General features: G+C 48.7%; 13 protein-coding genes across 13 annotated transcripts; 7 read left to right on the plus strand and 6 right to left on the minus strand.

Annotated features, from left to right (window-relative positions):
• Positions 1 to 171: 171 nt before the first annotated feature.
• On the minus strand, positions 172 to 2150 carry N7481_006295 (arginyltransferase; the record flags this gene model as incomplete). The annotated part of the gene is made up of 9 exons (XM_057265514.1): positions 172 to 297; positions 364 to 629; positions 691 to 756; positions 822 to 919; positions 982 to 1386; positions 1442 to 1627; positions 1736 to 1811; positions 1874 to 1882; positions 2096 to 2150. 9 exons carry the CDS (start codon positions 2148 to 2150, stop codon positions 172 to 174), a joined length of 1287 nt encoding a protein of 428 aa, XP_057123234.1.
• Positions 2151 to 3319: 1169 nt separating this feature from the next.
• Positions 3320 to 3900, plus strand: N7481_006296 (NUDIX hydrolase; the record flags this gene model as incomplete). The annotated part of the gene is made up of 2 exons (XM_057265515.1): positions 3320 to 3368; positions 3473 to 3900. The coding sequence occupies 2 exons, from the start codon at positions 3320 to 3322 to the stop codon at positions 3898 to 3900; spliced, it is 477 nt and encodes a 158-aa protein (XP_057123235.1).
• A 1186-nt stretch (positions 3901 to 5086) lies between these two features.
• On the plus strand, positions 5087 to 6264 carry N7481_006297 (DNA-directed RNA polymerase II core subunit RPB3; the record flags this gene model as incomplete). The annotated part of the gene is made up of 3 exons (XM_057265516.1): positions 5087 to 5140; positions 5211 to 5773; positions 5877 to 6264. 3 exons carry the CDS (start codon positions 5087 to 5089, stop codon positions 6262 to 6264), a joined length of 1005 nt encoding a protein of 334 aa, XP_057123236.1.
• A 3491-nt stretch (positions 6265 to 9755) lies between these two features.
• Positions 9756 to 10613, plus strand: N7481_006298 (uncharacterized protein; the record flags this gene model as incomplete). Its single annotated transcript, XM_057265517.1, has 2 exons — positions 9756 to 10373; positions 10443 to 10613. 2 exons carry the CDS (start codon positions 9756 to 9758, stop codon positions 10611 to 10613), a joined length of 789 nt encoding a protein of 262 aa, XP_057123237.1.
• A 1067-nt stretch (positions 10614 to 11680) lies between these two features.
• On the plus strand, positions 11681 to 11881 carry N7481_006299 (uncharacterized protein; the record flags this gene model as incomplete). The annotated part of the gene is made up of 1 exon (XM_057265518.1): positions 11681 to 11881. The coding sequence occupies one exon, from the start codon at positions 11681 to 11683 to the stop codon at positions 11879 to 11881; it is 201 nt and encodes a 66-aa protein (XP_057123238.1).
• Positions 11882 to 13504: 1623 nt separating this feature from the next.
• N7481_006300 (ankyrin repeat domain-containing protein) lies at positions 13505 to 15334 on the plus strand (the record flags this gene model as incomplete). Its single annotated transcript, XM_057265519.1, has 1 exon — positions 13505 to 15334. The coding sequence occupies one exon, from the start codon at positions 13505 to 13507 to the stop codon at positions 15332 to 15334; it is 1830 nt and encodes a 609-aa protein (XP_057123239.1).
• Positions 15335 to 15581: 247 nt separating this feature from the next.
• N7481_006301 (uncharacterized protein) lies at positions 15582 to 15942 on the minus strand (the record flags this gene model as incomplete). Its single annotated transcript, XM_057265520.1, has 2 exons — positions 15582 to 15746; positions 15865 to 15942. 2 exons carry the CDS (start codon positions 15940 to 15942, stop codon positions 15582 to 15584), a joined length of 243 nt encoding a protein of 80 aa, XP_057123240.1.
• Positions 15943 to 16827: 885 nt separating this feature from the next.
• Positions 16828 to 18455, plus strand: N7481_006302 (class I SAM-dependent methyltransferase; the record flags this gene model as incomplete). Its single annotated transcript, XM_057265521.1, has 10 exons — positions 16828 to 16869; positions 16924 to 16982; positions 17047 to 17103; positions 17156 to 17192; positions 17256 to 17278; positions 17339 to 17414; positions 17468 to 17508; positions 17562 to 17774; positions 17864 to 18295; positions 18362 to 18455. 10 exons carry the CDS (start codon positions 16828 to 16830, stop codon positions 18453 to 18455), a joined length of 1074 nt encoding a protein of 357 aa, XP_057123241.1.
• Positions 18456 to 18907: 452 nt separating this feature from the next.
• On the minus strand, positions 18908 to 20515 carry cbpA (putative calcineurin binding protein; the record flags this gene model as incomplete). Its single annotated transcript, XM_057265522.1, has 2 exons — positions 18908 to 19784; positions 20499 to 20515. The coding sequence occupies 2 exons, from the start codon at positions 20513 to 20515 to the stop codon at positions 18908 to 18910; spliced, it is 894 nt and encodes a 297-aa protein (XP_057123242.1).
• A 350-nt stretch (positions 20516 to 20865) lies between these two features.
• N7481_006304 (uncharacterized protein) lies at positions 20866 to 21108 on the plus strand (the record flags this gene model as incomplete). Its single annotated transcript, XM_057265523.1, has 2 exons — positions 20866 to 21000; positions 21058 to 21108. The coding sequence occupies 2 exons, from the start codon at positions 20866 to 20868 to the stop codon at positions 21106 to 21108; spliced, it is 186 nt and encodes a 61-aa protein (XP_057123243.1).
• A 526-nt stretch (positions 21109 to 21634) lies between these two features.
• On the minus strand, positions 21635 to 22472 carry N7481_006305 (SDR family NAD(P)-dependent oxidoreductase; the record flags this gene model as incomplete). The annotated part of the gene is made up of 2 exons (XM_057265524.1): positions 21635 to 21890; positions 21958 to 22472. 2 exons carry the CDS (start codon positions 22470 to 22472, stop codon positions 21635 to 21637), a joined length of 771 nt encoding a protein of 256 aa, XP_057123244.1.
• A 1229-nt stretch (positions 22473 to 23701) lies between these two features.
• On the minus strand, positions 23702 to 24555 carry N7481_006306 (peroxidase family protein; the record flags this gene model as incomplete). The annotated part of the gene is made up of 3 exons (XM_057265525.1): positions 23702 to 23895; positions 23973 to 24244; positions 24332 to 24555. 3 exons carry the CDS (start codon positions 24553 to 24555, stop codon positions 23702 to 23704), a joined length of 690 nt encoding a protein of 229 aa, XP_057123245.1.
• Positions 24556 to 26661: 2106 nt separating this feature from the next.
• N7481_006307 (uncharacterized protein) lies at positions 26662 to 27978 on the minus strand (the record flags this gene model as incomplete). Its single annotated transcript, XM_057265526.1, has 6 exons — positions 26662 to 26954; positions 27013 to 27083; positions 27140 to 27513; positions 27566 to 27633; positions 27685 to 27721; positions 27781 to 27978. The coding sequence occupies 6 exons, from the start codon at positions 27976 to 27978 to the stop codon at positions 26662 to 26664; spliced, it is 1041 nt and encodes a 346-aa protein (XP_057123246.1).
• Positions 27979 to 27993: the final 15 nt, after the last annotated feature.

Below are 27993 nucleotides of genomic sequence, written 5' to 3' on the forward strand. Positions count from 1 at the left end.
AATCAAATTCTTCTATTCCTTTATCTCACGTAGGTAAATTGCAGTTAAGATATGCTAGTAGTTGATGCTGTTGAAAGCAGCAAGTGCTGCCCGAGGACCTCCAGTCCACGCCTACCTTCCATGCTTCGCATCTAGGGTAGTTAGTAGCTAGATATCTGTCTACCTGTCTATTCAATCAAATAGTACAACTGCACTGTCCTTCACAATTTTCGGGCCCAGGGCCGCAGCAAGCTCGCCAACAATTCCCTTAACCGACTGCGGGTTGTTGTAGGCCATTTCTTCCCAGCCGACAAGGTCCTGCAGATCGTCATCAGTCGTTTGATCACTGAAAGATAGCACCTAGATAGGCAGTTTCCAACTTACACTAAAATGCACAAATGTTCCATGGTATAGTAGATTCCAGTTTCCCAAGTTCAATGCATTGACTTGATCCAAAGTCAAGACGCCTGGCATGTGGATGTCGAATAGCGAGAGCGTTTCTTCGTTATCGAGATCGATAGATTCCTCCTTAGGAGGTGAGGAGTCCTCGGCATCGGAAGATCGATCTCGTGATAGGGAGACGTAGGAGCGGGAGTCCAGCTTCTTCGAAAGTTCCCCGTCAAGTGGATCCCATCTGTTAGATTCGGGGTCTTTGAAAATAATCAGTAAGATGACACCTAGACTGCAAAGAAATGTTATTGGCCTGCTTACCAAGGATGTACTGGGGTCGGAATGTTCCCTTGTAGCGCATCTTCTGGCAGCTGTGGATGTAGTAGCCTTTATGGAAGTCAAAGTCAGCTTCAAGAGGCTCGGGAAGGTGGCCCGGATTCACATAGACTGACCCATGTAGTAGTAAGGATATCCATTCTCCTGTGCAAAGGCAATCTCACGCAAAGCGCTCAATTTTCCAAATTCCCACTGTTCATAATCAGGATCGTAACTTGAAAAGTTGTTAGTCCAGCTATTTATTCGATGGAAGGGCCCAAGAAAGTAAGTACTCACAAGGCATAGACGGAGCTCACTCCGCTCGGAAGTAGATCCAGCACTGCTACGGCGATCAGCTTCCCATCGAGTCGATAGCATTGATGCCACGAGCCAAGTTTTTTCTCGGATTCGTTCGACTTTTTCACCTCGGCGGGGGATCGTTTAATGCCAGAGCAAAGAAAACGTGTAAAGTCCTTCACCTTCCACTTGGAGAGGTCCTCCTTGTGGACGGTCGTTTGATACTTGAGGAACAATTCATATTTCGCCTGTGAGGGAGAGTCGGCCTCAATGTTGACCTCGAAACGATGGGCTGGTTCGATGGGTCGCTTGGTGGATGGGTCGATGGGACGTTTGATGTGATTGTACTCGGATTCATGAACAGCGGACAAAACATCAAAGTTGCACTTGCGGAACTTCTTTTCCCTGTTGTAAATCGTTAGCAAGCAGATTTTCATATTGTGCTTGAAGGAATACCTACTCTCGCGTGCGTGGGCAGAGCCGAGCAGCCTTGCGAATGTATTCGGGGCCCAGGATGTAGTTGTTCCAGCGATTGATGGCCTTGCGTTGATCCCGACGTGACTGGTAAGCCGAGGCCTCCAATCTCAGGGTATAGTGCGGACAGCAGGAACGCCGCAGATTCTGTTTGTAGTACAGATTGCCCGATCTAGATGAATATGAGTCATTGAACAGGGTGGCGTTGGGGGCGAATGAAACAAAATGAATGAAAGGAAAAGAAAAAAGAAAAAGAAAGAAAGAGGCGAATGGTACGCACCGTCTCCAGCCACGATCGACGAGAATGCCGTAGTGCTCGGGGCGCACGGCTACGGAGCTGGTGTAGTATGACGCGCCTGGACAATGACGTGTCAGCGAATCTTTCCCGAAGAGGGGGAAGAGGAAGAGAATGACATACTTCCATCGTCTGATTTGCAGTAGCCACAGGAATTGCGTTGGTAGCCTGTCGGACAAGGCGAAAGTGTCAGCGATTGAAGTGGTTCGGATCGGCGTGCAAGTTAAATTGATAATCCCCCCCGGCCAAGTTGGCCCCTCCAAGCGCAGCCACCACAACCAGTGGAAGCGCCACGGGGAAGAGGGGCATATTTCAGTGGTTCTCTGCAGGGAAGTGGGACGGTACCTAGTGGTCGGAAGAGCGACAGCTGTCGCGCGCGTTCGGCGTCAACGGGCTCCATCGGGCCAGGACCAGGGAGAATCGATTCGAGTAGAGCAGCGCGAGCGGGTTGGTCGTTGGTCGTTAGTCGTTGGTCGGCGGTCCCGGCGGAAGCAGGAAATCGGAGACTGGCTGCGCGATGCGAGCAAACACGGGTGGATCGTGGCCAGGAACAAGTAATAGTAGGAATGGAAGCTTAGTGGATGGGAGAAGAGAGGAGGGGAGGGGAAGAGGAGAGGATATGTGTTGTTGTGGAGAGGGTGGAAGGGGAGAATCGGAGAGGAAGAGGATGATGTGGGATGTGATGGATAGGATGTCAGGTATGGCGGGGCTGTAATACTTTTGTATACAGGTTTGACGGGGAAGTGGTAGAAGTGGTAGATGGAGGGATTAGTAGTAGGAGTAGTAGTAGTAGTAAGCTATGCTATAGCTGAGTCTACCTGCCATAGTTAGCTACCTCCTATAGTAGGTGTGTTCCTAATCTGGCTGTATAGCACGGTGTAGTATAGCACTCACCTCAACTATAGTAATAGTATACTAGTATACTATTATATCAGTAGAACGGTAGAATATACTGTAATAAGTATACTTAGAGTATAACTATACTCTACTACAGTGTATACTATACTCTACTCTATATTGTATACTGCCATCTGTACGATAGTTATGTATGGTACGGAACTTAGTCAGTAGATGCCCCCCCCCCACCATCCACCACCAGCATCCTCCCCATTCAACTCTCTTCCTCTCATCCTTTCCCTCTTACTTCTATTCATCATGCCTATTACCACCTTTTCTCAATCCAATACTTCCTCTGCCACGGGCATGAATGGGAAGACTTAACCGAGTTCTACCTATCGCCTCGCCTCACCTCACTTCAACTCTCAATCGCCCCTCTCTGGGAAAAAAAAATTTCCTGTTCCGAACCGCTTTCAGACTTTCCCCCCCTCCGTTAAGCTTCCTCCCGGTTAAGAGAGACCAGACCTCTCTAAGGCTCCGCGGGAGCTTGCCCTGAGACAACTCTTTCAACTGAGGGGCTGAATTGCCTTTCTTTCCCTTTTGTCTCTCTTCTCTTTCCATTCTCATTTCTCCTTTTCTTCTGGCCCGCTACACTCTTTTCTTCTTTTCTCTCTCTCCTCCGTTTTCGGTACACCTCCCGACGACAACTCTACCGAACTTCCCGTTGTCGCAATGGCTCAAATACGCTCCATGGAGGCTCGCGTGGGCCGAAAGAACCAACGTAAGTCTCCCCAACTCTTCCGCACGTGGGGGCGAATCGCGATCGCGAGATCAACCATACCTCCCATGTTCCCGATCCCGAATGCTGACTCCACCACTATCTAGGCTATGGTTCAAAAGGCGAACGTCTCGTCGCCGGTGTCGTCCCCCTTTCCGCCGATAAAACCAAAGTCCTGATGATTCAATCCGCCGGACCCGGAGGTTGGGTACTCCCCAAGGGTGGGTGGGAACTCGACGAAAGCACCGCCCAGCAGGCCGCCTGTCGAGAGGCGTGGGAGGAAGCCGGTGTCGTGTGCACCGTCAACAAGGATCTGGGTCTGATCCCCGACATGCGCCCTTTTGCTCTCTTGACTGCGCAAGCTCCCAAGGCCTCCTACCAATTCTTCGAAGTAACAGTCGACCGAGAAGAAGACGACTGGCCGGAGAGGCACAAGCGCAAACGCCAGTGGGTTGGCTACACCCAGGCGGCCACCGCTCTCGCCAATCGACCCGAATTGCTGGAGGCGCTGAACCGCAGCTCCTTAAAACGGTAGCCGCGGTCGTTGCTATTGCTACAATCCGCTTCGTGTTCGCAATTCATGCGGTCTCTGGACCAGATGAACCCTACGGAACAACCGGTATTCGGGACACCCCACCCGATTGACGACTCGACACGACCAAGAAAAAAAAGATCGGTGGCTTTGTTGCTTTTCGAACTTCTTTTTTGTCCTTTTCTTTTCTCTTTCTTTTTATCTTAACTCTGCATCGCATACGTCGCCTCGGCGGCCGGGCTGCTGTCTTACCCGGTCGTTTCTAACGTTAACGTGGGCGCATTAAGTTTTTTTTTCTTTCTTGCTCTTTTCCTTTCGCTCTGGTCATATTCTTATAGACACCGTGTACTAGGCCCCCCCTTCCGGGGACCTAGAAGCCGGGTGGAGGGCTCCCCTGTGATATCTTTGATCGATCTCCCCATCATTATGCTGCTTTACCAGCTCCCCAGTGAGAGAAAAGCGTTTCCAGATCAACCTTGCTCGCGCTAAATGGAATCTGAACCATGCCCTCCCACTCTCTCCCTCCCCCCTCTCACTAACCCTTAGCAATGCCCTCCAAAGTCGACTACGTAGTCAATGCTGTAATCACGAGCGAATTCTCTTTCCGATGCCAAAACCGGCGCCGATCGGGTTCAAGGTAAATGTTACTATCCTTATTGTAGATGCGCAATCTTCCATCTCAATCATGTATATAAATAGTACTAATATATCTAGACGGTCGTCATCAAATACCATGCATCATCAGCTTTAACCAAGCAGTGAATAGAGTAGTAGTATGGCATATGGTCACGGGATCACTAGTAGTAGTAGTAGTAGTTTGAGAAGCTGGCACCTACTTAGGTACATGATCAAACCGGGATTATGTATTATGGTAGCTACTAATAACCTGAGTGTTTGGAATTGGCGAGATCCTCTACTATAATGAGGTGTGAGTGCCCAAGTGGGAGCAGCTTTCAAGGTGAGGCTGTCCCGATTAGGCCAAATGCCAAGACATCCTCCGAGGGAGCAAATCCACTGCTTCACTCCCGCGGAGCCAGAATCACCTTCCAACCCGCTTCTTCCATCCTCCCATTCTTGCCTGTCGTCTCCTGGCATCATTCCCTTCTCTCTTTCCCTTCTTGAATGATAGCCATATAGTCTCCCACTCTCGGACACAGGCGGCGACCAGCGCTGCCGCATCAACAGCACCATGGAATACGAAATGGATATGGAGCCCACGGGGCCTCAAGTGACCGTTCGCGAAGTGAGCTACCCAGGACAAGCCACAGCTTCAGCAGCAGGGAGCCAAGTAAACTAATCAATCCTCCCTTCAGGCGGAACCCTACCGTGTCGATTTCAAACTGAGCTCCATCGACCTCGCCTTCGCGAACTCACTACGCCGCACGATCCTGGCCGAAGTCCCCACCATGGCTCTGGACCTAATCGAGATCGAAAGCAACACCTCCGTCCTCGCCGACGAAATGCTCGCCCACCGCCTGGGCATGATTCCGCTCAATGCGAAAAACTGCGATCAGCTGGACTACACCCGCGACTGCGACTGCGAGGACCACTGTGTGCGCTGCAGCGTGACGCTGTCGCTGCACGCGCGCTGTGGAAATGGAATCATGACCGTTTATGCGCGGGACCTTGCTGTTCAGGGCGAGCGCATGAATGATACGATTGGTGACCCTGTCACTACGGACGCTGAGGGCAAGGGCGCTATCATCTGTAAGCTGCGCAAGGGACAGGAGATCAAGTTGACATGTTTGGCGAAGAAGGGCACGGCGAAGGAGCATGCGAAGTGGGCGCCTACTTCTGCTGTTGGATTCGAGTATGATCCGCACAATAACTTGAAGCATGTCGACTACTGGTATGAGCAGGATGCCGCTAAGGAATGGTATGTACTGCATGCATGCACTTTCACGAATTTTCTTTTGATGGAAAAGAAAATTGATTGTCCTGTCTACGAATTGCGAATGCTTACTTTTGAACTCATCTAGGCCTATCTCTGAAAATGCTGCTTGGGAACCTGCTGCCAACCCGGATCAACCTTTCGATTATGACGCCGAGCCCAACACATACTATTTCGATGTGGAGAGCATCGGTAACCTGGAACCCGACATGATCATCCAGCAAGGTATCACAGTCCTTCAGCAAAAGCTCGCCACCACCATCTCCGTTCTCTCAGGCGAAGGCGAGGACGGCCACGTCGGCGGTGTCGAAGATGCCGATATGATGGGCGGCGCCGACCCTGACGCCTATGAACCTCCCGAGGGCATCGATGGCCATCTCACAGCGTACGGAAACGGTGCGGCCGGCGCGTGGGGCGCTAGTGCGCAGACGCCATATGGTGCTACGCCGTATGGACAAGGCGCTTACGGATTCTAAATATCGCAAGGCGAACGATCCACAAAACGGTTCTGAGCATGCAGGTTGGAGTTTCTTCTGCTTTTTCTTTTCTTCTTAGCTAGTTCATTTCTGGCGGTTTGGCGGCGCAATCGGGAGTTTCATCTTAAGATGAAGGCAAATATTCGGCCGTGATTCGAGAACTACATCTGTCCATATACCTTTCACTACTAGTAAAAAAAAGCTTTATGATCATTTTTGGAAACTTGTTCAAGAAATCAATTTTTGTTATATTCAACTCTGAACAGCAGCCAGAAACTAGCCAAGTTTCAACTACCTCAAAGACCTATCCCCCAAGCAACCCCGAATAGACCCAAGAAGAAATTTAGAATGAACATGTTTACTCGGCGGCACATACATCGTCCCAAGTCTTCGATCAGCCCCCAAAACTTCCTGCCCAAGAACAATATACCCACCAATAATAAGCTGTCTCAATAAACTCGCTTGTCTTCTAGCAGCAGCAAAAACATCATCCGGGCCGCGAAAAAACCCGCGTACCTGAAGCCAGAAAGCATGTTTGGAGACTACACCTGGTTTATCAACAATGACACAACGACGATCCGACCACTGACCTTGAAGCGCGCTCTCTACCTCGATCAAAAAGTCCTCGGGAATTCGACACCGGTGGTAAAATGTCATCGGTACCGCTACCCATGTCACGGTCTGCTCTTCAGAGGTACTGTAGACATTTTCTAAATGCCAGATTTTGCTCGGTATGAAGGCCCTGTCTAGGACTGGCATCAGTGTCTGTGGAAGGAGAATGTGGTTGTGTAGGATTGTTTCGTCGTGGCTGTGGATGCTGAAGTGGACTAGGGACTCTGTGTGTTTTGGGAAGGGGTTTTGGAGGGGAATTAATGGGTTATGTGTGCGTGTACCCGTGCCTGTGTGCTCTTCGTTGAGATATACGGTCGTCGGAAAAGTGTTCTCGTGTAGGTCTGAGAGAAGGAGTTTGTCAAGTTGGGTTTGGATGGCCTTTGAATCCTCGGTTTCTAGTAGTGTTAACCCCATTTTGTCAAACATTGGAATCATCCTTTTTGAAGGATTTGAGGAATCTGAGGAAGGGGGTTCTAAGGCAAAAGTAGAGGGAAATGCCCAGAGTGGCAGTGACTGCTACGCCCAGTATTGCGCCCAGGATAATATAACAGTTTCGGTTACACTGCGGAGCTGTGTTGGCAAAGAGTAGTAGCGCTGCCATGGTTTAGACGGATCTCGATTTAATTGATGTGTGGGGAGTTCGAGCTTTCAAGTTTTATATGAGACGGTGGTACCATTGGATTACTAGATGGGGCTTATTTTATTCCTCCAGTAATATGCAAGATGTTCAAGTTCAATAATAGACAGCTTTCTCTGTCGGAGGTGAACAAAGACCCATTGTGGCGGGTAAAATAGAAGACAATACAATGCGCTTTCATGTACAGTATTTCCGGAAATCGGTGTCACCCCCGGCACTCTTTCATTCTTTCCCGAACCCAAGATGCCAAGATACACTAGACCTAATTAAGCAAAAAAGACAAATAGTCAATTTGCGGTTTTCTACCAATACAGTTACTTACAGAATTAAGTTACATACCATCTGCTTTCGTATGTATGGCAGATACGAGTATTGAAGGAACCATCCGTAGCAATTCAAACAACTCCCAGCAACGCTGGATCTTGCGGACCTGACAACTTGTTGTCATCTTCCCCGTCCACGCAGCGTGTCCGAGTGGCAATCCTAGCGCTTACTCGCAATCATAGAACCTTTAGCAACCCCACCACTTTACTACAGGGGCCGATCTACCGAACTCGAACTGACAGAAGACCAATGATCCTGCTGATCACCGTACTCAGCCTGCCAGATACATAATCTTCTTACCTCATGCCTGTTGGCAGCCTCTTGTTTCCAGCTAATGTACGATGGCACTATAAATACGCTCCTCGGAAGTACCTACTGATTTGAGGGTATGGCTTACGCTGCTTTCGATAATGATTACACCTACTAGCGAACCTCGTCGGCCTAATCGACGGTATCGACTCCCTCGTATGCCCCTACACCTGGCCGTGAATGCGCAACTTTGTTTATCTATTGATGAGTTTGCTGATCTTCAACCGAAGCGGTCGATCGTTGCTCTGAGGGAGATGCGTGCGCGCGCCTCTTCCGTTCCCTGCATGCACAAAAACATCCCAGAAGCAGAGCAATGGCCGCTTCAACCCTATCCAATACCGTTAGTTGAGTTCTGGATCTATCCTGGCGTGATAAGTTCTTACACAATAGCAATCACCAGACTACCCGCCACATACTGAAGCTCACTCCACGGGGTTGGATAACCCACAGGCGCGTTCCCAAGGGCAAAATCACTCAACAGAATCTCCAAAATCGAGTAAATCCCCACACCAAGTACAATCAGATCCGCGAACCCCCCTAATCCACCCTGGAGCCCGTTTTATACGGTGTCTATGGTCGAGAAGCGTAACAGACTCAATTAGGCTGGTGACAATGGCGCAGGTGCTCTGGTTAAGATGCTTTGCATTAGCTAGGCGCTGCGAGCTGAATCGGAAACGCTCACTGTGAAAATGGCACCGCCAAAGGTTTTACCCTTGCCGTTATTGGCGTTCTTGTACGTGGTAGCTAATTTAACCAGAAAGCAGAGAGCTGCGATAGCTGTCCCAAGGATGCACAAGCGCAAGGTGAGTTGCAGATTTCCCCAGAACAACGGAAAGCGATCTCGTGTTCTAGGCGCCATCAGTAGACCGTTGGTCCTCAGATGCTGATATTTCAAGGTACTTAAGTATGGAAGACTCGCGGTAGAGTTGGAGGAGGTAGTGACAGAAAGAGTTCATAATGGGGAGTGGGCTTTCGATCCAGTAGTCAAACCGTGATGTAACATTCACCGTGCAAAGCCATCGGATTAGCGTGGTTGGCATTCGCCTAACATAAAGCGCGCCGAGATGGCCAATCAGACTGCCTTTTTGGAACGCCTGATTATATTTATAGCACTAGGGAGTTAGTACGGAGTACTCCGTAGGCAGTGTTTAATCACAACCTACGGCCATAGCATAATGACACGCACTCCCAATGATACTCGTTCTTTCTTCAATCAATAAACGTCTTGATCCAAAATTGGTTCCGCCTGATCTCGCCTAGTTGCCTGTTCGTTGGAGAGTATAACTGGCTCATACTATCTCAGCTTGCTCCGATAGTCTGGGCCCAAACCCGTCCCATACGCATGGTCGGGCGGATTCAGGGTCCGGTCGACATAGGAGGGTGGGTCATGCAGCATAGACCCACCTAGTATATCCTCGGCTTTCATAGGCTCCGAAGATGTCTTACTTGGTGGGACTGGCCGAAAAGTGGGGTTGGCAATTGAATTGACTCATCACTTCAAGCGATTTTGCGCAACTCACCAAAGATCTTGTTCATCTCTGAATGCTTCAACGTTATTCTTTCTGAAACCGGGACTCCTATCTATTACCCACACAGACAATACTTATCGATGACGGCGACTTATCATGTACTTTCCACGCCACAACTCCTTCGCGAAATCTTCTCCTGGATTGACAAGGATGATGGTTTTAGTTGTGAAGTAGGGAATGACGCAGAGGACGCTTTTCTTGACAGCATCGTCTGGGACGGGCTTAGCTCTCTTAGTGAGATTGACTGGAGTAACTGTCCTAGGTCGTATTATTACGACAAGAAGGGTGTCTTGCTCCGATGTGGCCTTGTCAATACACTTTGGTGGTGTGAGGCTATACGGTTTATCTGGAGGCGCCTGGGTGGTCCTGGCCATGGGAACACAGATCTCCTTGGCTGTTTTGCAGGATTTCGTGATCCTTGTCGCAAGCAATTTCACGCAAACTTGGTCACACGAGCCGATCTGTTTATTATTAACGAAGATAATGCAGATATCTACGACTCTCTAATTCAAGGAGTTAATTTTCCAAACCTTCAGCGATTGTGCTTGTACTGCCCAAAAGGACGCGATTATATTCCACAGCTACAATGTCCATCCCTAAAGATATTGGAGATCAATCCTCAGTACGAAAGTGAATTCGGCGTACCTGAATATGGGTTGAGCCAAGAACAGTGGGATAAAGTGTTATGTCGGATATCCGTGAGTTGAGTTTACAATTTCGCAATCGGTGTAATTTGCTAATTGGGATATGGTGACACCATTATGTAGGCGCTTTTTCCAGCCCTTCGAACCGTCAAATTCTTAGATTATGCGCGGGTTTGGCGGGGGCGCTGGCGCACTTTAAGAAAAACTTGCCGTGCTTGGAAGCTTTTGATGAAAACTGTGTTGTGGAAAGCACAGAAACTGAATAATAGTGATATCAAATATTGCACCCCTTAAAATTGATATGTGTCTTGCATTTTACAATTATTTTGCCACATTGTTGAGCGTTGAGCAGGGTCTGGACTGTCTCAGTACTTCCTCTCTATGTAGCAGCCTGTAGTGTGTTGCCGTATGACCACCCTAGGCATTGACATCGGCCTGAGCGTCAAGGAGGATCTTGACTGTCTCGGCACTTCCTCTCCACACAGTAGCCTATATTACATTATTGTACTCACCACCTTAGTCATTGACATTCACTCTAGCCCCGAGCAATATATCAACAATTATATTATAACCTCCTATTAAAGCTTTTTGTAGAGTAGCCCTACTTTGTGTCTCAAGTCGTCTTTTGCCCCGCTCTCAGGTGACCGCCGGGCACTAAACGTTGCTAGGTTGGGAGCCATGGTTCGTTGCACCGCTCAGTGTGGGGATTGGAAGTTGACGTCGGGCCTCAGGCTGCAACTTCTCGCCTTACAGGTAATAAACAATTTCCCCGCCAATACGATAATCCGGTAATTTACGGTATGGTCCAAAAACAAATGAGGCTGATATAGCTTGTCCGAAAGTAGCTTAGCGTATCTTGGTATTTAGGGTCCGGGGGACCATGAAAGAGTATGGGGGGTGACACCGATTTCCGGAAATACTGTACCCGAGACGAAATTGCCCCTTGTCTGCTTATGAACTGCCGTAAATCGACTATTTCCATTCTCTTCTACGCGGTTTCCAAGCATTGGTGAATGGAGCAAAGAATAGCCCAGGGCCTAAGTGATAAAGCTACCCGCCGCCTTCGAGCCTAGAAAGACATCTTTGCGTGAATCAGTCTCATATTATCAAAAGCATTATATCGACTTTCTCGAATGACCTGGTCTTTTTTCTGGTACTAATTACTAGTACATATTATCATATCCTTTGTCCCTAACCTCTATATATACTACTAGTAGTAGATCAATCTTTCATCGATGAATATCCAATCACCCACCAGCCACCCTCTACTAGTTCTATTATAGCACAAAGGCTAAGTAGTAAGCTCTCAGCTCCCTGATATTCACTAACAACTTACAGTAACTATCAGATAAATTGACAATATGAGCGGTTCCAAAGATCACGGCAAGAAGGGAAAGGAAGTTGAGGGTCTCGGCATCATGAACGTCGAGGTACCCACGCAGACGAAGAAGTCCGAGAGCATGCCGAAACTTTGTACATGTCATTATCTTTGCCAGCACAAGAAATTTGCGCTAGATGAGCAGAATGAGGGGAAGAAAAAGGAAAAGAGACCAGATGTTTAATGGTGCAGTGTCATGCGGAGGGGCGGAAGGCTAAGAAGTAGAGTATTGATTGATTAGTTGTTTTAAATGCTGAATCAAACCTGCCTGGACGCTATGAAAGGATTTAAAGCAAAAAGAACTTGCCGAGAAATCAGTTTTATACATAGGATCGATATTGCATCAAAGTAGGACTCTTCGTCGTATTCTAAATTATTCCACGGCAGTCACATGTATGACCCAGAATTGCAGGTGGGCTTTCCTTTTCCGTTCCCGGCAGAACTATTCAACCAACTGAGGTATGATTGCCAAAAAACAGAGAACATCGATGTCACAATTGATCGAGACTGGGGTTTGATATATGAAAAATTGAATGCCGTCACCAAAGGCCAAAATAGGAAGCTTCTGGGAATACTTTTATCTTTCCTCTCTTCAATTGCACCCCAAAGCCTCTCCCCGGCGAGGAGTCTATGAGCCGCAAAGAAATAGACATTGAACATCGGAGTGTAAAAGGCTTGGTTGGCAGCTACCTTCGCCCCCAAAGACAGAGAGGGGGAGCTGTAATTGAACCGCCGCCCAAAGAACAGGAACCATTCATGACTAGGAATCGCGATAACAAGACCGATAATGACACTCCGTAACGAGCGATAATAGTCGAAATCATCATCTCCTATCATCTGTGCTGAAAAGTTTCCAAGACAAAATATCAGCGGTGTAAGGCACAGCTGGGTAATATATGGGCGTCGGCTTTGAGAGTGTGGAAGCCAATCAGATAGTGATGCAATAGGGCTCTGGAGTTTTCGGGACATCGGTCTCGGAGCTGTACCACGAGGAACAGCATCTTGTTTCGTTCGGGAATTTGTGGCTTTAGTGGGTTGATAGTTCACTGGAATACGACTCGGTAGCCTGAAACGCAACCAAGTGAGCACTGGCATGACATCGTGTCGAAGATGAGGATGGGAACAGGCGAGAAGACACCGATGAATCAACATAGTTCGTGTAAATATACGGGTTCTAGAGAACGCGAGCCTGTCAGAAGAAACAATCAGTCAGATTGGATTCATTACTTTATAGGGACCGCAACTCGAACTTCCGTTATACCAAACAAAGGTGGTGCTTTCACCGTCCAAAAAGGCGTAACTAAGGGGTAACGGGAATGCCACCACACTATTTTATACGGCGATCATACATCCTGGAATTTGGACCCCAGTATTCAAATCACGCTCCAATGCCCGGAGAAATAATTAATGCATCACTCTCATAATCAGGAGGCCTGTTTGTTTTGAGACTTATGGTCAAAAAATATATCGGTTCAATAAGATTCAAGTTCTCACCATCGATGTGGTGATTCAACCTACGCTCAACTTGAATGTTACAATATGTCCCGAAACTGGTGTCACCAACATTACTCCTTTTTTGTTTTGGAGAGTTGGCTTTCGATGGCTGAACTAGCGCATCATTTGAAATGAAGCTTGCCTAGAATAATGAGCTGACGCGTATTGTGGCGGTGGCTGTGTGTGGGAATCTTAGCCATAGCCTCATTTAATGGCCCTATCTCCCTTACGATGTTGACAAAGTAGGGGTGTGTATGTTCACAATCTTTCACTAGCTTTTGTTATTAGCCATCTTCTTGCTAAATAGAGAATGATGTCGCTGCTCACACTCCCCAACGAATTGATAGAGCAAATTATCGCTGAACTGGACTCGCAAAGGTATTTCAATAACATTATCCGCACCTGCCAATTCTTTTACGAGTCTTTCATTGGCCTATTGTATGAAAACGAAATACGTCGTGATGGCGCCCACGCAGTGTTGCTCTATGCCGCTCAGATGGGACATGCTTGTACCATACAACGGCTTTTACAGATTTCCGCCAGCAGAACTAAAAGTCCAACCTTCCGACTCAGCCCAAATCCTTCACGTCCTTCACATTGCAATCGTTGGAGTCCACTCCTTTGGTCGGCTATCCGGGGAGATGAAGACGTGACCAGGCTGCTCCTGGGCATAGATGACATCGATGTGGACATCAAATGTCCAAGATCCCGGACCCCACTCTCAGTTGCTGCCGAACAAGGGTTTGTGGATGTTGTCCGGCTACTTTTGACTGCAGGGGCCAATCCAAATACCGGAGACAATCTCGTGATGCGGACGCCGCTGCACTGGGCAGGATCACCTCAACTTGGGGGCGAAAGTCGGGATTTGGCACATCAAAACATGTTTAGGGAAGAGGTGCAAGATCCTAAATGCAATATCCACTGTCCGTTGGTCGTTTATTTCGAGGTCGATATTGTCGGCTCCTCCCTTTGGATGGAGAAAGAAAGAGAAAAAGGAGATGGCGTCCACTTTCCAGAGGACGCACACGGACCACCTTTGATGCAGCCCAATTTAACGTCTTCATTGTGGTCGGCAGGTACAAATTATAAGGAAATATTACATCTTCTTCTCCAATATGATGCCCAGCTTGAATTAACGGACTCGGAAGGTCGAACGCCATTATCGTGGGCAGCGACATGTGGATACCAGCCTTTGGTGGAGCTTCTTTTCGACAGCAGTGTATCTCTTCATTCTCCGAAACCAGCACTGAAGAAACTTTCGAGGTTGGAAGAGAAACGTTTGAAATGTGCAGATAAAGAAAGGGACTGCAAAAAGGTAATCAAGAACTCAGTAAATCGACATGCATTTCCTGAAACTGACAATGATGACTCCCAGTCTGCCCTATCTTATGCCGCCGAGAATGGACATTACGGTATTGTGCAGTTCCTTCTGGAAAGAACCACACGACGAGACCCGCTCTGGTCTGACCCTGGCTGGGCTCCCCTGGTGTGGGCAATACGAGGGGGCCAGGCGGAGATGGTGAAATTATTGCTATCGGTGCATGCCCAAAGGTGGCCAGAGCAGTCCCTTGGCTCTCAAGCTGCGGTAGTGGCTGCGCGCGACGGAAAAACGGACATCATACCGTTGCTGGTTGAAGCTGGGGTAAAATTCGAAGCTACTCAAAGTTTGGACTACATGACCCCGCTCCATTTAGCTGCCATGAACATGCATGCTGATACCGTTAAATACCTCCTTGATATAACGGAGGTTGATGTGAATGCCCCCGATGGACATGGTTGGACTGCACTAGACTGGGCGACAAAAGGCCAGACGCGAGCCAAGATATACTGGGAGGACACGAGAATCAAAGACATGCTACTCGATCGCGGAGCTTCCCCATCATCACGGACAGGGGCAGAGCTCGCGAGCCCGCCACACTATTTTCTCCGACAATTTTCAGGGTGTACTCTCGGAGCAGACTTCAGTGATTTCCCAATTTCATTCAGATGTGATTGGGACTCCATTGCCCAAGGGAAAAAGATGCGAGACTTGCCGTATGAAAAGGGATGTACGATAGGAATGCACGCTGGCATGGTATCAGATGAAATGATTAAGCAGTTTCAAGGGTGGTCCTATAATAGACCTCGACCTATTCATGACTGAGTAAGGTGATCAGGCGCACTTTGCAAATGCAATATACGTAGCTTCATATCTAGTCATATCAATCTTCATCAGCATCATTATAGCATTAGCAAGTAATAGGCAAGTCTGTTAAATTCTCGAGCAGGCTTACATTGACCCCACATGGGACACAGCAGAAACCCCGCGCATTTTCTGAAATGGTCAACTTTATCTAGAGCATCCCAAGCCCGGAAGACATTGTTCTTACTCATCAATGACTTTGCAAGTCTCACTTGCCCGTGAGTTTCATTCCTTTCCCAAAGCGCTCCAGAAGACGACGCCCGTCAACCAGCGCATTGGATCCGCCAATCCAAAGAGCAAAGGGCGGTGTTCCGGGTCCGAACGAGGCAGGGGTCTCCGGGGTCATCGCCATGTTCCCGATCATGTTCTCCGTCTGATCGCAGTGCAGCCTGGTTCTGCCGGTGCATGTCGGGCGAAGGCAACTAGAAGGGTGGGGGCTATAAAATCAAGGTTGCACATGGCCAAAAATAGTGGAGTTCTGATCGACAAACCATGACATGTCCGGGGATTTGGGGACCAGGGGGGGTGGTCCCGTTTGGGAAATCCAAAAGGGTTTCAAGACTAGCCATGGTAATGGTGGAATGACGAATCGAACCGATCCAAACCGACCACCAGCCAATACCGTGGTCACGACCACTCTTATTTGAATAATTCAACCAGTTGTCATAGCAAAAGTTCAATAGAGATGTGCACTGGGCATGGGTTCTTTAGATCCGATGCTTTGATACTGCGCATGCGCCTGGCCGATTGTCTTTCTGGTTCGTGTGCTCTCGTTAATCCTCGTGTGCAGATACGGGCACCGAATCATCCAATACGGAGGACGATTCTGGCGGAGCGGCTGATTAGTTCCCAAGTACTGCTTAGCGTGCATAAGCAAGACCTGTGAAGGCTCCACAACCAATGCAGTTCGAGGCATGAGCGTGCAGCCACTCCGGCTCACGCCATGCACTTCCCCGTGTGGAGTTTTTGTAGACGATGCAGGGATGGGAGTCTGTCACTGGCCCACGGCAGGAGATTTGGCTTTTTCTGGCTACTCTTCCACCATACACAATCCTAATCTTGAAATGCCCCACCGACAATATTGTGCAAGGCTACAAAGCGGGCTGGGGCTGGGGTGTCAAAGCAGCCAAAAGCCACACTGCCAAACAATCACGTTGTGTTGTGGGTCAAATCGGTGGGCCCAACTTGATTCAACCCGGGGCACATCACCTTCCTGAATGGCCTGGGCCCATTCGCTCCGTACTTTTGATTCGTTGGAGGAGGAATATCGATTTGATTCGGGTGGACTCGAGCTTCGACTTGAGTTGTTTGTTAAATGGTTCGAGCGGACACGGGGAGTCCCGTCGCCGTCTGTCAACCCCACCGCTTCCCACCAACAACCCCCTTTCCCAATTTTTCTTCACCGTCCAGAGCTACAGCTTCAACCTCCAGCTCTTGCACGATCACCCGCAACGATGAGTGAGAAACCCATCGCGAAGATGGACCCCATTGCGGTGGTAAGTCGTACCCGTCAAGTCCGAAGGAGGGCGATTTTCTCACGGCCACCCTAGGACCCGGATTTTTATGCCATGAGCTCCAACTATCACACCGAGCCGCAAGATTTCGCATCGTTAGTATATCTCTCTCTCTCTAAATTAAGGTCGATAGCTCGCCTTCTGACTATCATCATGCAGGGAGACTACCTCTCTTGCGTCCACGATCGCAAAGGGTCGCCTCGAAAACGGCCGCAGGTTAGTCCGCCTCTAGTCCCAATCTTCACCCCGAAACTAACCGGAATTATAGATATCAAGCTATCAAGGACGATGATTACTGGTTGGTCGTGAAATATCAATATTGATTTGGCCTAAATTAATCACAACTAGGGGGGCCCTCTGACGAGCAGCAATTCGAAGCCTTTGAGATCGGGTAAGCGGCATATCTCTCTCTCATCCGCGCAGCAAGGAGTGAAGTGGCTAACAAATCCAGTCATATGGTGTTTCTGGTGTTAGATCACAATGAGCCAAACCCACTTTTCCGCGCTCCTATCGGCGACTCGCCCAAGGTAAATCTTGGCCAGCAGTCCTGGCTTGAAAATCGTACTAATGATGAACACAGAACATTCTAGACATTGGAACTGGCCAAGGTAGCTGGGCAATGTATGTATACAAATAGCTCATTTTCGAGAGAGAAGCTCTAACAAATAACTTAGTGATGTTGCCGACCTTTACCCCACAGCTACCGTTCGTGGCGTGGACATGTTCCCCCCACCTGTCACATGGATGCCCCCGAACTGTGTCTTCGAAGTCGATGATATTCTCCGCGAGTGGACCTGGAGAGAGCCTTTCGATTTTATCCATCTGCGTCTGATGTACGGTGCATTCGATCCTGCTGGTTGGGAGAAGGTGTACCAACAAGCCTACGAGTAAGTTTGAACTCCAAATCTTTAACCCAAATACGTTAGAAACTCGAACGACAAAAGAGGCCTGACCTATTCTCTTTTTTCACCTACAGCGCCCTCGAACCCGGTGGTTGGATCGAGCAAATGGAATTAGACGTGCGCGTTTACAGCGACGACGGCAGCTTGAAACCAAGCCACGAGCTCTACGGATGGGGCGACATGTTCATCGGATGCTCCGAACGAGCCGGAGACCGATCACTACGAACCCACGAAATGATGCGCAGCGCAATCGAGAGGGCCGGATTCGTCGATGTCCACGAAGTCAAGTACAAGATTCCCCTCGGACCCTGGGCCAAGGACAAGTTGTTGAAGGAGGCTGGTCACCTTCAGTTTGCTCACTGGAACGCCGCTCTGGAGGGCTGGGCTATGTGGCTTCTCACTCACCACGGTATTCCCGAGCCCTGGTCCAAGGAGGAGGTTCAGGTCTTCCTTGCTAAGATTCGCACTGAGCTGAAGAACCCGCACATTCACGCTTATGAGCCTGCGTATGTTTTCCTCCTGCTCTGGACCCGATGAATTTCTGCGATGTTTCTGTGCTAATTCGTTACTAGGAACCGTGTTTGGGCGAGAAAGCCTACCCTTGAGGAGCAGAAGGCCAAGGAGGCAAAGGAGGCAAAGATCAAGGCCGAGCCCTCCTCGCCTTAAGGTCTTGATGAATATATACTGTCATTTTATTAAGCATTGGCGAACTGCAGAACTTGGTTTTCGTTATATACTAGTATTTGGTCATTTCGGCACTATCTATCCTAGGTCAGCATACTGTAAATTCGACATTCAGTCGGCCCTTGAAAAGGCGGGCTAAACTAATACAAACAAACCTCAAACAATTTACGAGGAATTTAATAAAATAGACGTTATCATAGGAGTGTGATGTTCATATTATAACAGATGAAAGCCTCATTTTTGACGCTTAAGATGATAAGTAGATAGTAAAACGAAATCCCTGCCGAGACAATGCTGCCAAGCATACAACCATTTCCAACGCCGATGAGAGAATGCCACTTCATGAGTGGATGAGCTATGGACAAGAACAAAAGTAGGAACCCCTTCGCTAGAAATGCGCCAAAAAAGCAAAATAAACAATGCATGCCTTGTTTTTACTCCATCATCAGCTCCATAGGGGGACGAGAAGTCTTCGGCGGCATCTTCTTGACCGACATATCGATGGGAATCAAATCCACACCCACATCCATGTCAACATCGTCATCCAGGTCTAGACTGACATCCTCGACCATCACTGCCGGCAGGTTGGGGCTGTTGCCGTGGTCCTCGGGGTGAAAGATGATAGTGCTGCTGCGGCTGCGTTGCTGCGAGCCTGCTAGGGGCCAGCTACCAGTGCGCTTGTCGGAAGTCATAGAGACGGGTGTAGCGGGGTCGACGCTGCCAAAAGACTCCGGCTCGGCAGGTTGGTCTGTGTTGAGCATGGAGAGGGCGTTGGCGAGATCACCGGCGTGCACTTCCTTGTTGGGCGGCTCCTCGTTGCGCATCACCCATCCGGCGGGAGGGCTGGGTGGCGGGGAAATGAAGAAGAGCTTGTCGGACTGCGGGGCCTTCAGAAGCTTGGGACCCTCCTGGCTGATAAGCGGGGTGGGTTCACCGAAGTAGATGCGGGGGGTGATCTTTCGACCGAGAAGTCTGTTGCCCTCGAGGGACTTTCGCACGGTGATTGCGGCTTCTTCGGAGGAAAAGGAGCAGACGATGCGGCGGAGGGAGGGGAGCGGTGAGAAGGAGTTTAGTGCGGCGAGGACCAGGATTTGGTTGCGGATTGCGTCCAAAGAGTTGGGTTGGAATAGGACGAGGTCGTTTAGGTCGGTGATCAATAGTGTGTTGGAGGGAGGCGTTGGCTGGGAGAGCGCGGGGAGGTTGTTGAGGTCAATTGAGAGCGAAGGCCGCGATGATGACCGCGAAGAGCGGGTTTGTTGGAAAGAGGGGATGCAGCCAGAGACTGGGGAGGAGATGTTTGAGCCATGGCGTCTGATATGATTATGCTTTGTAGGGTAAAGGTGCAATGTTGGGAGAAGTCGAAGTTCGGGGGGAGGTTGGAGTTTAAAGTGAGAGAGGCGGAGAGATTGTGATAGGGGGGGTTCGCCACCGGATAAGCGTTGTAAGCCACTGGGGGGAGTCTAGATTTCTAGAGTTTTTGGTGGTGGAGGCGACTTTGGTTTTGGGGATGTCTTTAAGTGTCTTAGTGAAGAGATTTCTAAACCAAACCGAGAGAGTGGTAGGTATTTATTAACTATGTCAAAGTGTCTGCTTCCGTAAACCCGCTCTTGGATGGAGGCGCAGCGGTGGTGATGTACACGGTCTCATGCCTGCACAGCCCAACCACCAATCCACTCGGACGAAGCCGATTTAGCATTATTTGTTCCTGGCGATCCACCGGGCATAGCCTCTCTTTCTCCAATACTGTGAACGGCAAGTGATTCGTACTCGTGGGCTATCAGAAGTTGTGTGTATGCGCCACACCCTTTCATGCGCCACACTTTCATCCGCAGCGGAAGGAGCGCACCAGCCACAGGAACATGCCGATCGTGGCTTCCCAATTTGCCAATTTGCCAGTTTGTCCATCGCAACTTGGGCCTTTTTAGGAATTCTCAAGGCTTGGCCATTCTCTATTCTTTCTTTTTTTTTCTCTTCGGTTCCTTCACTCCCCAACTCCGCCTCACAATTCGCCCCCAACTAAATTACTTCCCCAGAATGTTCATCTTAATGAATCTGCCTACGTCCGACTTTGCAGCTTGGCATCCTTCTGATCCTCTCTGTGGGCAGTGCTCTGTTCGTAGCGGAGTCAATTGGCGGAGTCAATCCTGAGCCTGCTGGAATACTGGCAAAGTCGTGCGACTAAGCCCTGTCTCTGGCATATCTAACATGAAACAGGGTGTTGGATGCGAGGCAACTCAATTATTTGTTTATTTACAGTTCTTCTCCGTTTGCTACCCTTCGGCTTCCCAATGACCCGCATCCGGCGCTCCACAGCCCACCTTGATCCTGCAGCGAGGCGCAACCTTGCCTTATTTTATCTTAACACAGGCAACACAATCCGTTATGCCCAAATATGCACTGGCTGCCAGATTCAAAGGCGAATGTCGTGGATCCCGTATGGGGAAGGCTCAATGCCTTACTTACGCTCGTCGACCTGGTGGGGCGCCGCGTATTACAACACGCGCCTGCTGCCAAATTTGGCTCCCAGGTAAGCTGACCACAATCCGAGTACGATGCCCCGTTCGTTCGTTCGTTCGTTTGTTAGTTTAAGCTGGGTGGGGCTCTACGTAGCCGCTGTCTGGCGCCCGATACATGAAGAAGCGCTCCGCCACGAGAGGCGAACGGCCAGGGTCACGAGGCGCACCCCATAACATCGCCACGCTAGTCTGCAATATTCCTTTTGGCCTCTTATTCCATTGATGGCGGGTCTGCGGTGAGGCATGATAGTAAACAAGTCCACAATTAATCTTGCCCGGGCTTATCCCATACTGCTCAACAACGATTACAAAGAAGTAAATTAGTTTCCGTTGGGTCTCCCAGAATCTTTCTCTCCGTCGTCATTTCTACACTAATCCATCACCATAGTCCTCAAGCATAGTAAAATTAGGATTTACAGTCAAAGTCATCTCCTTGATCTCCTTGACTCTCACAGCCTCGTACAAGCGGAATGGGTTGTACCTGAACTCCGTCGGACTGATATCACATCCGTTAAAGCCTGATCCTACGTACATGACTCATTCAATAATGGAGGATCCCATTCACTCATGATATTTACTAACATTGGTTTCAATTAGGTTTGGAAATATACCTTGGCAAAACACAGTAACATACTCCGTTGTAGATTAATCAATAAACAGCCCACCGGAGGCAATGATATGTGCGCCATTGATCCACCGCGCTCTCTCTTCACACAAGAATCCAACCGCATACGCGATCTCATCCGGCTGTCCCATCCGGGGTCCCACGGGTGTTTGGTCGATGATGGGCTGGAGGATTTTCATTTGCTCCTCACCAGCCGCAGCGAACCCCTCCGTCCGCGTCGGCCCGGGGCTTACTGCATTTACCGTACATCCGTATTTCGGAGGCAATTCTTTCGCCCTGCATTATTTATCAACAAGATGTCCTTGATGAATCAGACACGGGGAAGGATCAGTCCGTAGCTTACCAACACTTTGTGAACGAGTCAACCATCCCCTTCGTTCCGGCATATATCGTCTGATTCGGCGGCGGACCCCGAGCAGAGATACTGGCAATATTCACGATCCGCCCACTTCCTTTCGTGAGATGAGGCAGTGCAGCCTTGGTAAGGAGGAATGTGCCACGGCCATTGATGTTGACAAGAAGATCCCAGTCTTCCAGCGTTTGTTCTTCCAGGGGCTTGTTGACGGCTAATGCAACACAGTTGACGATGATGTCGAGACGTCCCCATTTAGTGACTGCGGAATCGACCAATTTCTGCGCAGAGTCGACTTGAGACATATCTGCTTCCACGGTAATTGCGGATGATGGTGATTGTAGCGATGCAATCACCGCGTCGGCTTCGACTTGTTGATCGGGATATGGGTAGTTTACGACGGTATTGGCGCCGCGTAACGAGAGCTCTCGTACGATTGCTGCGCCTATTCCTGAAGAGGAGCCACTGACAATGGCTACTTTGCCGGCGAGAGTTTGTTCTGGCATTTTGGTCGATAAGATACTCGGGGAGGGGGTCTTGACTGAGTGATAGCTGAACTGTTGAGAGCTAATTAGGAAACCCTTTTCTTCGATAATGTGAAACTGTGGACTCGACTGCCTTTTTGGGAATCACTTCGTCAAGAGCGTCGTACAGGATTCGACGTGAGCACTTTTCAATGGGACAAAGGACTCAAGTACTTTTGAGCGCCATACACTTTTCCCCACCAAACATCTCCACATCCCGAGAATTCCCCCGCATCAATACGCGTCTCCAACATGACACCAAAAAAACGCAGGCGACCATAAGCCACCAAGGCTAGAATTATTCATACGGTAGGTGGACAATTTTGTCAGAACTATTTCTATGGGGACAGCTTTGGGGATTCCGGCGACTTTTCGACTCGGATGCTTGGGTCTGTTGAGGGGCCAATCATTACCAAATCTCCCCCGACCCGGGACTATGCAGCCTCCCTTTCACCGCCGACTACCCTTTCTTTCCGTTCGTCGCCTTCTGGACCTGACGTTCTGGTTTTTAAATTCTTCTGAAGAACATCAGGGTGAAACTCTGGATGAAAAAAACTGATTCGGAAGAGCTGTTCCAAAGGCCTTTCGGGGATGATTCATTATTGTGATTGGCTTCTGAGCGCCGAGATCCGGTGACAACTCACCCTCTACCAGGCCATAGGACAAATAAAAACCGGAGGGTGGCGTAGCTTCATGAAAAAAGGTAGTTCCCGCTCCCAGTCGTAGGCGTTTGCACGAGGGGCAAAAGAGACAAAGACTCGGGTGTCCCACAGCTTCTACGAAAGGGATCGTGAGGTATAAAGTCAGTACATCCTCTACGCCAGCATGAGCACTAGGGAGTCAGACGGCGGTTCGAGAGGTAATTCTCCGCTTGGTCGGCGAAAGGCTTCTGAGTCATGTCGACTTCTATGGGAGCGCATATGATCTTCGGTCTGGTTCAATGACCTTGGGAATACTTTGCGCTGAACAGAAGATTATCCGCGGTCTGATAGAAGTCGATATGACTCGGAAGCTTTTCATCAACTTGAATATATAGCCAGGCTGCATGCAAGGAAAGGCTATTAATTCTGTATTTCCACGAAGCGCGATATGGAGTCATTTGATTTAACATTATTCACATTCAGAGTCGTTCCATAACGTGTCCACCCCATGAGGCGATCCACGAAGTGATTAAGTATAAGTTATACCGCAAATCATTTATGCATCAGCCCTTAGTGCTTAACCTGGCGCCGGGCATGACTTCCAATGTGTCTCTTGAACTCGCAAACTTTCTCTGTGGTCTGTTGAGAGCTTTCGGAGCTTTCAGTGGCCTCTTGGATCCGTTTGGTCATGTTAGAGAAGTCGGCGGCGGAGATTTCATCTGAGGCTTTAGTCCAGCCAAGCTCAAAGGGAAGTCGCTCGTTTTCTGCAAGATGCCGTACGTCAGCCGATATACTACCAGACTTAATTCAAAAGAATGGAGTTAGCCTTCCCAAGACTTACCGAAAAGGTACTCAACCCAAATCTTCTGGACGGTACCCGCCGCTTTGTCACCCATAACGACGATAAGGAAGATCGCCTCGCCGAAACTTGATGAAAGAATAGACTCGGGGATGTCAAAGGTGGGGTTCATCGCTTTTGATGATTTGATGCGAGCTTGGCGAGCATTTGCTGCGGATTGAATATCGATAAGGGAGCCTTTCCAGTAGGAGCGTGTTTCATCGAAGGCGGCCTTATTGAAGGTGTGATCGTTGCCAAAGTAGAAGTCCTGGCGACTGTGAAAATAGGTCAGAATCATCCAACAAGGCGGCCATTTGTTGGCTAGAAAGGACCATGGGCCGTTTGGCGACAGCTCAACTTACCTCATGCTAGCATCGTGTTCCACGACATTGTGACGGGTCAGATCGCTCAATGAGAATGTAGTAGCATTCTTTTCTGGGTTTGCAGAAACTCCGTTCTGGAAGAGAGCCGTGGCAAACTCCTTATCGATATTAAGAACATTTCCTAGCGCAGTAATGGTCTGTTCTTCGGAGATATCTTTGCCATCGTGAGGAAGATAGCCATGGTTTGCCAAGGTGTTCAACATGGGGCATGGGGCCCGCGCTGAAGAAGATCAGTTTCTCGTATCCGCCGTTTAAATTGATCAAGACGCATACCGTCGTTAGGACCAGCGGGTTTCCACGCAACAGGGGGGGTGGTTAGCGGGAGGGCTCAGGGCGGAGGCCTTGGCTAGAATGACAGTCGCTGCGAAAAACAATTGCAATTTCATCGTGAAGGAGTGACACAGGTTGGAACAAAAAAATCAAAGGCAAAAAATGACTGGAATGAAGAATTGATTCAACGCTTTGGTTTATAAAACTACAAAAAGCGAGTGTGGGAAATCCCACTATGATCCCAACTAATTGTCAGCATTGAAATTCCCACAGAGAAAGCGGAGCTAGCTGGAAGCCGGCTTGCAGATCGCAATATCGGATGGAGCCAACTAGACTGTTTACATACCTTAGCCTGTACTAGTTTCGATAAACCTGTCTCAAATTTGAGCATCAACGAACCTTAACCCTGAATAGGAACCACCAAGGCACCACAAATTGGCCCGTGTAAATCGAGAGCCTTTTTATCGCAATATTTAGCTCTCTGATAATGGCTAAATAACCAGAGTGATTGGTCGGTCGGTATTCACGGGTAGAGATGTTCAAGACCGAGACCGAGGGAAAGGCACCGGAAGACAGCCGGCAGATCGTGCCTTTCATCGTACCCACGCGGGTGCGCCCGGTCGTGATGCAAATCTGCAGCATAACTCCAATGATTCTTCTGTATAGCTTCAAGTTCACATCCATAAGTCTACATCCCTCTGATCTGAAGGTGTATAGTTTTAATGTTTTAATTCTTCTCTCTGCGGTGATAATAGACCATATTATTTCAATGCTACGATGCTAGTAAACCGAGTAGCGACCTTTGTTTCAATAGTGCGTCCAAAATTGGAAATCAAAGAAGCGTGATGGGGTGAAGGATTTATTTGTCCTTCTACCCCTGATGAAGTATCCACGTACATAAATTTTTCATATCCCGAGGTCGTTCATATGCCATGAGGCCTCTCCAATCCTTCAACGAGAAGACTTTTCGTACTTCCAATCTGTAAACTTAATCTACCAACACCTAGAGCGCTCTGGCTATCTGGAAATAATTAGGTATGACGATCTACCCTTTCTGCTATAAAAAAAAAGAACCACGACTCGGATTTACATTATGCCTAGTCGGTCGCCAACCCATTGGACCGTGGGGCTGGCCCTGCCAGGATATGGTACCGGCGACGCGATCGTGGGTCGTGGCTTTGCGGCGCGGCGGGCCGCTACTGGGTAACCATGTTTCTTAAACATGTGAACCACAACAATTTATAATAAAAGTTGCTAATGCCTTGGAACTAGGTATAGTGTCATGTAAGCTCTTTTTTGGAAAAGAGAAGAAAGAAATGCAGCTGATCGCTTCTCAATCAATTGAAAGAATAAACAAAGTGGAATGACGAGAGAATCTATTGCTGCCTGCGAGCTTGTGGACCAAAATCCCACCCGATGCGAATTCTAAAAATTATTGTGGACTGCAGACCAGTTATATCGGGAATTTGAAGCCAGAGCCAACTCCATGTGCTAATTCTACCCACTCTCTCGAATAAAGATGATCGTTGGATGGCCACCGGTTGGGCTAAACCCCAAATTCCGCATCTGATTTGGATTTGGATTCTACCGAGGTCGGCCATGGTATATACGATGGTACTCAGCTTGTTGTCAATATATTATACGCACTGGCGGTTGTTCGCTATAAGTCGCCCATTTTAGTTGCCCTCGGAGTCAGATGTTTATCGCCGGCAGTAGGATAAAGCCACGAGCCATTTTTCGGCAGCCACCAGATATGTACTCGCTCTACATGAGACTCACACGACTACTGTGTGCTTTCAGAATCGAAATAGGTTAGAGAGTTCTATCACTAGGGCTGAGGCGCATTATCGAACATAAGAGAGAGGGTATCTGTATTAAAAAAATATATAAATCAAAAGTCCCGACTTGGACAAGAATTGTAACAACTCCGCCGGCTTCCCCAGTTTCCTGACTCCATATGACATCACATCACGCCCTTTCCCACTGTCATCTCTTTTGCTCCATTTGACCTCGGGGCTTGCTCCCAGTATGGAGTGGACTTAACATTTTTCGCGGACAATATCACTATAGCGGTGGATTTCAACGCCTTGTTGAGCCGCGTGGGAATCAAGAGGGCCCTTTTGGACACTCATATTTGTTGAGCTTGTTGTCGTGGTGGTGGTCGTCGTCGTATTTAAGTGAGACTTTCCAGACCCCTTGCTTCCAGATCGAAGCTGGGACCAGAATCCAGGTCGGCCAATCTTGAAGAGGGGTCTGAGGTTGGGGAGGCATGCAGCCACAATACCAACGGCCGCTTCGACACAGGTCCAAAGGACAACGGGAGCTTGGTTGACTGTATAAAATGTTAGCACTGTATTTGGTGGTAAAGAAAAGTAATTCGGTGTACATACACGTGATGTCAGGGCCCGAACGTGACAGTATAATCATACGCCACAGTCGGACGCAGTCAAAGATGAGAGTCCTATGACAGACAAAGTCAGAAAATTTCTCCAATACATCTAGAGAGTAGGTACTCACAGGCCTCCAACAATGAAAACCCCGGAAAGCATCATCTTTTGGGATTTGGGAATCGGCAGAGTCCAGACCACCTTGAGAGGCATGACAAGAATGATAGCATCTGAAAGAATATTCGGAATCTGCTGTCCGTACGAAAAGGGTGCAATATCCATGCAAGCCCCCTCAAGTGAACGGTCCCAGAACTTTTGTACTGGAAGACAGTTTATGGCACCAGCAATGAAGTTACCAAACATCCAGACAACAACAAACGATGCCATGAAGTTAACGGCCAAATTCATCTTTTTGGTGGAAAAAATTCGCTTATACAGCGCTAAAATAGATAGCTTGATGAAGGCAATGCATCCTGGATATACAAAGTTATTGGCCCATGCAACCTAAGCGACATCAGCAATCACGTCTTTCGTTGCCGGTCGTTTTATTTCGTACCTTAAAATACCATTCAAGGTTCTTCGGGGGGATAGTGTCGATATGAGAGCCTAGGCCATTATAAAGAACTATTTGCAGGATGAGTCTCTCTTTCAAAAGTATCCCACCGGTAAACTTACGCGTAGTCACTCCAATTGAGCATCCGTATTTGAATAGCTGAATAAATTAGTTAATCAGCCCAAATGTACAATCTTATTTGCAAATGTGATACTAACCAAAGCGACAAGCATCAGCCAGTCATCCAGGTACAGTCTACCACCCGCCAATCGCCTGGCCAAGAATCGGAGGCCGACGGCGACGGTGGAGAGAAGAAAAGCAAAGACAAGCCCGACAGTGATAGACCATCGTAATTCCTCGTTTGGGTGTTCGAAGTCGCCGGAAGTCCACGTGTGATCGGACGATGTTGAAGCCATGTCGCGCAATCGGGT

This window comes from Penicillium waksmanii, assembly GCF_028829765.1.
Source record: "Penicillium waksmanii strain IBT 27052 chromosome Unknown utg000005l:1.0-5232799.0:1.0-5237142.0, whole genome shotgun sequence".
NCBI lineage: Eukaryota > Fungi > Ascomycota > Eurotiomycetes > Eurotiales > Aspergillaceae > Penicillium > Penicillium waksmanii.